The sequence below is a fragment of the Hibiscus syriacus genome, unplaced genomic scaffold (genome assembly GCF_006381635.1).
Source record: "Hibiscus syriacus cultivar Baekdansim isolate YM2019G1 unplaced genomic scaffold, ASM638163v2 tig00110367_pilon, whole genome shotgun sequence".
Taxonomy (NCBI): domain Eukaryota; kingdom Viridiplantae; phylum Streptophyta; class Magnoliopsida; order Malvales; family Malvaceae; genus Hibiscus; species Hibiscus syriacus.
The window spans coordinates 41,279-49,369 of NW_024062704.1; the positions used below are offsets into that span (position 1 = coordinate 41,279).

The following is an 8,091-nucleotide window of genomic DNA, read 5'->3' on the forward strand; positions in this document are numbered from 1 at the left end:
TAATGGCACTAATTAATGCATAAGTTTCACTTATTAAAAGTCCTACATATTTTTATAATAACCACCAATTAAGAAGTCACAGAAAATCTCACATTAACCATGAAATTTCTTTTTTGATGTGAAAGGTCATAACCTCACTTAGATACTATTTGGGAACAAATCCTTCTTTAAATTATTTCTCTTTGAGATTATTTTACTAAATTAAAAGATAAACTTGAAAATAATACAATAATGAAACACAAGATTATTGTGTGAAAATTTTCTAAATGGAAAAAAAAATACGCATGTTGTTAAAAATAACAAGAGAAATCAATATATAAAAATTGTTATAATGCATAAATTATTCTCATATTCTTGACACCTTAAGTACACCTAATAAAATATTTAATTACATCTTCTACCATCTAAAACAAAAAATAAATAAAAAAAGAATTTAAAAGTCAAATAAATATATCAACAATTTACTTCATGTATATGGAAACTAAAATATTAAGTTGTTTATATAACCATAAGTCTCACCTATTTATTGTTCAGGTATATCTGAAAAATGGATATAAGCGCCATTGCAGATGTGAATCAGGTTTTAAGATTGTGATGAAAATTAGCGAATCAAAGCAGATTTGTATTAATCACAAGCTGGTACATAATTTAAACAAAGGCGAATGCAAGGAAGGCATTAACTCGGAACCGGTCTTTGCATTAATCATATTGACATATAGAATTAGAGATCAAAGTGGCTTCATGGATTAGTGCAATACTTTTCCACGTTCGCCAGAAGGGGGAAAAAAAAACTTGCTTGCAAGGAGTAGGTGGATTACACGAGCCAAACAACAAACCCGTTTTTATTTTGGTTAATCTTGCAGCTACAAGGAAGCCATTGCCATTGGTGCAAGATAAGGCCTGCATTTTAATGCAAAATTCTAAAGCCACAATCAATGCCATTGGAAGTAAGAGAAATGAAACAAGAAAAGAGCATAAAACAGCTGCAACTATCGTGTTTTAGACATGAGAAGGATAGAGTTAGGTTCCGTATATAAAACCACTATGGCCCCTACCGGCTGTTTCAATTGCCATTTTTGGCTTATGGACACCAAATTATGCGTGGTGGAATCAAACGGCTTTACGAATACTTTAAAAAACATGAAGAGCTAAAGCACCATTCATACCGTAGAACAAATCCTTTGTAGATACATGTTTTTTTACTGCAGTAAAAACTGTCAGCTTATGGGATTATATCTTTATGAACATATGAAGTATTGAACTTTCTCTTTACAAGCTACAATTTGACCCAAATGCCTTTACTGGGGAATGCCTTGATGGACCACAAACAAAAGATAAAACCCTGCCGGTGCGATATTTTCCGAACGTGGTATCGTGACACCAATGTTGTACATAGATTTCTCCAAAGCCGTCACCTTGTCATTTCCGAGTTCAAGCAACCTTTGATTCATAGAGAATGAATGTGTATTAAAAGGCGGTGCTACCATTGTTACCGACACCTGGTTTTGAGCAACATTACCTGCAATCATCACTTGAACAGTTAACTTTTGCCCGTATTTGATCCCGGACATTGATTTTGATGCAACGATTGTCGGTCTTATGCTGTTGAATTTAGCGTCTAAATATGCTGGAGAGAATGCTTCTAAGCTTAGTTCAGTAGGGAAAAGAACGTCCGTGAAGTTGTAAAACTTGTGGGGATTGCTCCCTCCAACTAAAAACTCTGCCATCACGAAGTAATGCAGCAGTAGAATGGTAGAGCCGAGGAATCGTTGTCGGGTTTTGTGTCTCGAACCGTGTCCCGATTTCTTTATCAGGCTTATATAATACCGGATTCACAACCGGGTTCCGACCAAACTCCCATCCTGCTGTTCCTGAACTAGCTCCATTGATGATCAAGACGTTACCGTTTGGAAGCAATATCATGTCACCCATAACTCTAGCCAAGAGGCATGGTCTCCACCACCCACCGTGGGTTGGGGGTCGCTTATTTTGATCCGGGCGCAAGTGTTCAAGGCTCCAATGAAAATTTTCTTACGTTTAGCTTGAAAAAAAGATCCTTTTGGAGCACCTCCACAAACCAAAACTTCAGCATGAATGGCTGGCGCTTGAAAGTTCATCAGTGGAAGCAGAACTGCTGAACCAGTGCGGGATAGCTTCTAGGATCGCCACCGGGAATAGTTGGATACGTTTTCACAACTTTGTTTTTCATGTAATCAAGCAAAATAGCTCGATTGTTGGCGAAAATAAACAAGTTTCCATCAACATTAGGAAAACAAAAAGGATTGTTCTCAGCTCTCTCTGTCATTGGTTTCCGACAAGAAAGGCAAATTAAACGTGTTGTCGGTAATGGTTTTAGGAACAAACCGTAGTTAAATCGTCCCCGGCCACCGACAACAATTTGTCTTCCATCAGGCAAGATATGGTTGGAGGCATACCATCTTTTGACAGCCAATCCATTCGGCGTTTCTCGCCAATCGCACGTCCCATGGGCTAAAAACCCGGATCTTTAGTTCGCCGTCGTTGTATCCACCGGTTTGAACCAAGTTGCCATCCGGCATGACAGACCCTGAAGAGCACCAAACGTCGGTTTGAACCATGAGAGCTCTGAATTTATTGGTTAAACATCGTACTCAAGTGAATGCGCAGTGGCAATCTACTTTGAGCTGTGTCTGTTGTCATAGCGGCATTTTCCATTAGGCAATGGCAGTTTTGATAATCCAAAATCAGTTCTATCAAATATAACTACACGGTCGTTCCGAAGGAGCTGCATATGCATGGCTGATATGCCTATGCTCTTTTGTAGAAGTTGCCATTGACCTTCGGCGGCGGAAGCGGCGAGGATATGCTGACATGGTTGTGATGCAAAGAGGTCGAAAGAGGATTGAGAAAACAAATGTCGAGGTCGACATTCTTTTTTTATTGGGGACGGCTTTATTGACTGTTGGGTCCTATTTATAAATTAAGAAATCGTGAGGGGGGATGCAAGAACTCAAAATTATGCAAATTCAGATTTAACCGTGTCTTAAATCACTTGATCTTCTAGAAAAAAAATATTTTCATAATAAAAAATTACCTCACGTGGAATTAGAATTGTCGAAGAAGAAAGCAATAAACCTAACCTTCTTCTGTTGCACATACTCTAATAGTTACATTTTTTTATATACTTTTAATGTGTGTAACCCTAAATTCTTTTATTTACTCTAATTATATATTTAGTCCATAGATTTCAGGGTAAGATCTTAAGAGAAAAGAATGGGAGGTTGAGAATCCGCACGTAGACTGGTGAAAAGGATGGTTATCTGGGTAGTTGACTACTTATGTTGGTAATATCTTTAAGTGGACAGATAATAAAAAATCTAAAATATATAATAATTTAAAATTTCAAAATAATATAAAATCATATTATTAATAAAAAATTAAATATAAAAAATTTAAAATTTCGATTTACTTTTCTTATTTCACCGATTAAGTATCCTCAACGTTCATGGGACTTTTGAAAAGCTAAGGAATCTCGTAATGTCTTGCCATTACATTTTATACCACTTTGGCTAGTTGTTTTGCGATGTTAATTTCATAGAGTTTTGGTTTGGGTTTGTTTTTACTAGGAAAAGAATCTCAAAGTTTCACAACGTGACATAGAGAAAGGTGACAAAAACATAAAATGTGGATGACATGCAACTCCTGTTTTAAAAGGTTCGATACCTGTGTGTGATTTCTCGAGTAAATCTTTGCATTTCTCCAACATCATTTTCTCAATCAAAGCAAATACAATAAAGAGACAGAAGATGATAAGACAAACAGCAAAGGTGGGGTTGGAACAGAGAGATGAAACGTGGGTGATATCAATTTTTAACTTCAAAAATGGCTTTTCTTTCTATTTTCATTACCATTTCTCACTAATGCTTTGATCACGGACACTTGTTGGCATAGTTAATGCCATTGATGGAAGGACACTGGACAAGCTTCCCATCCTTCTATCTTGTAGATGGTCCAAATTAATGTGACACGAGAATATTTGAGTATCATTGACGATGTAAACGTAATTTTTTTTTATAGAGGTATCATATTCAATAATGTTAAAAGCAGTGGCGGATTTTGAAATTTAAGATTGGGGTTCAAATTTTAATTTTTTTTCCTTAAAATAATAAGTATGCAAAAATTGTAATTTTTCCTTAACACATTAAGTAAATTTAACCATTTTTTTTTAAATAATGGGGATGCACTTGGTCTCTATGGGGGCTTAGTGCATCCGCCACTGGTTAAAAGTTGTAAAAAATATATTATAATCATAAAAATTATTGTTAGACTAGGAGATCCAATTACCAATAAATCAATAGGCCCAATTATGGGTGATGACCTAGACCAACAGGTTTATCATTGGACCAAGACTTGGAAGGTCCAATTACCAAATGTTAAATTCATGGCTGGAAAAAATAACTCAGCACTAGCCAGCATAGGGTGGAAGCGATAAAGAAGCGAATAAATGCCCTAGTTTTTCCTAATACAGTTAGCTTGTACTAGCAGGAATTGTGTCTTATTCAAATCGAGAAGATAGTTATTCGTTTTTTGTTGGCCACTATTCCCACCGGTCCCTGCCCTTTGCATCTCCAACCCTCGTTTCTCTACAGACTTAACATCAGGGAAAATTTAGGGCCAACCTTTTGCCTCCTTAAACTCTAGCAACACAAAAGCATTTTCCCCAACTTGACACAGGTGTGGATTCGAATACATTTGATAAATCATACTTTTTATGTCTTAATAAATCTATCACCTTTTATACACATCTGAATATATATTTAGCTTAATCAAATATATATATATATATATATATATATATATATATATATATATATATAGCACAAGATTTCATGGCATGCACTTGAAAAACAAGGACCCCAAAGGATTCCATAAATAAGATAATCATAAAATATAATCTTCCATATCAAGTAAGAAACAATGGAAACAGCAAAGTTGCATGATAAAGGTGGCGAGAAGTTTAGTTGAGTATAATGGTACACACCAATTCTGTTTTCTTAGCAATATACATGGCATGAACTTAGTTTATAGATGGAGACATGGATATTCTAATCGAGCAAGGGATAGGTGGTGAGATCGGATCCTCCACCACCGTGAAGACTAGGATGGTTTGGCAGCAGGCGTAGAGCAGATATACGAGGGCCTCCATTTTGATGCCCGATTAAGGTATCGTAATCCCCCGGGTCTTCTTTCAGAGCATCCTTAAATCAACATTACTTAACATAAGAAAAAAAACATATAAAACAAATGGTTGGAATGTGTCCTTAATTAATCAGGAAGTGCTTACCCGTTCATGTAACAGATTCTTGTGTATCTCTTCCATTCCTCACCTGCGGGCAACAAGATACATGATATAACATAGATCTGAAACAATTTTTATAAATTTAGAGCAATAAACGTTAATGATATAAATATTCAACTTGAAGTTGAAATATTCAATGTTTACTATTACATATTTCCTCGAAGTGTCGATCTGATTGGTGGTGTATGATACTGCCGTACATTATGAACATAAAAAAATTTAGATTATAATGGAAAGAATTTCATTGAAACCTGATTTTCAATACAAACATTTCTTTCTTGATAGAAATAAAGAATATATATATATATATTATATATATATATATTATATATGGTTAATATTAATTTGTACACTAAACATGATTTTTTAACTGAACTTAACAGATCTATGATGATCAGTGTTTCTAACCTATATATACATACACATACATATATTTCTTTTAAATTAATTTTTTTATGTACATAGAATATTATTTGATATATTGATGATAAAGTTTTTATTGTGTATACAAATTTAAAAATTTAAAAATTCATTAGTGATTTTAAGATGTCGCTATATGTTCTTTTTGTTATTATTATTTTATAGAATATTAATAACATTTTATATGTGTTTTTTAGTTTTTTTTTCATTGCATACGTATAGAATAATATATATATACTGTCATATCAACCAGTAGCATTATTATCAATCTTTCCTAACGACGGTTAACGGTGCTTGGGAATATGAAGAGGAAACTATAACACTTTGTGCCACGCAACCTTCTCGCACTAAGGCCGAATAGAGGATCAAATCCAATGAGTATTAATGTCGCAAACACTAACAGTAGGGGTATAGAGCTCGAGCTTCCTCCCTAAGATCCAAAATCTTCTGCAAAATACAACTAATGCAAGACTTGCCATTAACCTCCAAAAGTTGACCCCCTAAACACATATGTTTTGATCTACGCCACCCATAAAGAACCATCATCATTGTGAGAAAGGGGCCATCAATGGCAATAACATTTTATATGTGTTTTTTAGTTTTTTTTCATTGCATACTGTAGACACCCGTTTTTGTCCGGGTCTAAAAAACATTTTATCATATAATTATTTTTTATTTTTATTATTATTATTATTGTTAATAATATTTTTATTTTTTAATTTTACAGGCCTCATGTATAACCCCACTACACCACCATTGTCTCAACCAAAAAACAACCCACTAAACCACATCCAATTAGTTACCAACTCCACCCCACCTACGTGTCTACTGTCTACTACAAAAGGAGATTTTGATAACATTTGCTTTTCATCTTTGGAGAGGATAAGAGCTGATTCCCCCTTGATTTCTGGGGGTTCCATCTTGATTAAAGGTGTGTTTATTTCTGAAGAAAAAGAAAAGATTCGCCTCCTCACTGTTGAAGTGCGATACACGAGAGTATAAGATAAGCTCAAATCAAACACTTCAAGGACACTTGTTGGTTCCATTCGATAATCATTTCTTCAATTTCCTATTGTTGTATTTGATTCATCGAAAGCGACCTTTCTTGGTCTGTTCACCCCTTCCGCATCTAAACAAATAATCAGACCACAAAGAACTGATCGGCCTATTCCATTCTTCTTTGAAACCATCGCCTCAACCTGAAACGCCAAGGTAATTCTCCTACTTTCTCTATGACATGCCCCCATTATAAGACCCTTAATATTACGAATAAGCACCCCTGCCCATGCTTTATGTTGCTATTGTTTGAATTTTGCATCGAACTTTACCATGACGAATGGGTGAGGGGGAGTTGTCCAGCGAACAGACAGAAGGCCTATGAAGATACTGATTTGCCAAAAGGAATTTCGAGCACTGAGCCTTTACCAAGGGCTTCCTTTTGCTCTCCCATGGAAGTAATGTTGGTGTCGACCCAACTCGCACTTTAACAGCGAATTAACAAATCAGGTAATCGGAACTTGAGTTATTATGGTATCTTCTTTTTTAATTAAGAATCTGAAATTTATAAACCATATAACCAGGAAATGTTATGCTCTTCTGCTTGTACGTTTGGTATCCATTAATAATTTCCAGAGATAAAATAGAATGGTAAATCAACTTGTAGTAAACGTGACTTCCAGTTTGCCATCTTTCTTATTTGTTCTGTGGGTTCAGGAGAGTTTGCCTTTCTCTCTATTTGATTCCAGTTAGCTCATTTCTATCTGAGGAACATTTATCATGTTTAATGATTCAACTTTATTTGAAGATTAGCTTCTTGATGGACTAGTTGATTTTTGGCATTTTGATTAATGTATTAATTAATTGTTCCATCCCTGTCTTTATGACAACTTTTAGTTTTCGTTACTGCTTTGATCCAGTGGCAATGCTTGATTTATATGTTCTTGTTTGGATTACAAACTCCATGTGATTATTCCTTGTGAGACCCCTGCATTGACGTCATGCAGTTCTAATTTTATTTGGATTATTTTTTTACCCCATTATTGTTGCACTTATACTAAAATGTTCTTTCAAACTAGAGTCTATCATGTGAAAACATAATAAAACACCTATCTATATATTTTTTCGTATTAATTTTTAAGAGATAGATAAGTGTTTCTTTTGTAATACAGTACATAGAGAAACCGAGTCATTTTACATAAATAAATTTTTCTTTATTTCTTAACATTTTTATTATTATTTTTTATTTTGTTTCTGGCGTTTCATTTAATATTTTATTTTTACCATCTAATACCTTTTTGACTTTTTCAGTAGTAATTTCGACTGATCAAAGGTAA

At 34.6% G+C, this 8,091-nt stretch overlaps 1 protein-coding gene and 1 pseudogene across 1 annotated transcript; both read right to left on the reverse strand.

Moving 5' to 3' along the window:
- Window positions 1-1,152: 1,152 nt before the first annotated feature.
- On the reverse strand, window positions 1,153-2,909 carry LOC120121270 (annotated as a pseudogene).
- Window positions 2,910-5,084: 2,175 nt separating this feature from the next.
- Window positions 5,085-6,678, reverse strand: LOC120121271 (floral homeotic protein DEFICIENS-like). Its single transcript, XM_039140672.1, has 3 exons — window positions 6,562-6,678; window positions 5,337-5,366; window positions 5,085-5,237 (listed from the first exon to the last, which is right to left on the reverse strand). Exons 1-3 carry the CDS (start codon window positions 6,676-6,678, stop codon window positions 5,085-5,087), a joined length of 300 nt encoding a protein of 99 aa, XP_038996603.1.
- Window positions 6,679-8,091: the final 1,413 nt, after the last annotated feature.

What these genes read in the sequence shown, in the direction of transcription:
- LOC120121271 (XM_039140672.1), bottom strand. Translation starts at nt 6,678, where the DNA reads ATGGAACCCCCAGAAATCAAGGGGGAATCAGCTCTTATCCTCTCCAAA. An exon ending in ACGTAGGTGGGGTGGAGTTG is followed by an intron (nt 5,367 to 6,561) that starts GTAACTAATTGG and finishes TGTTGCCCGCAG; the next exon opens with GTGAGGAATGGAAGAGATAC. An exon ending in GAAGAGATACACAAGAATCT is followed by an intron (nt 5,238 to 5,336) that starts GTTACATGAACG and finishes TGTTGATTTAAG; the next exon opens with GATGCTCTGAAAGAAGACCC.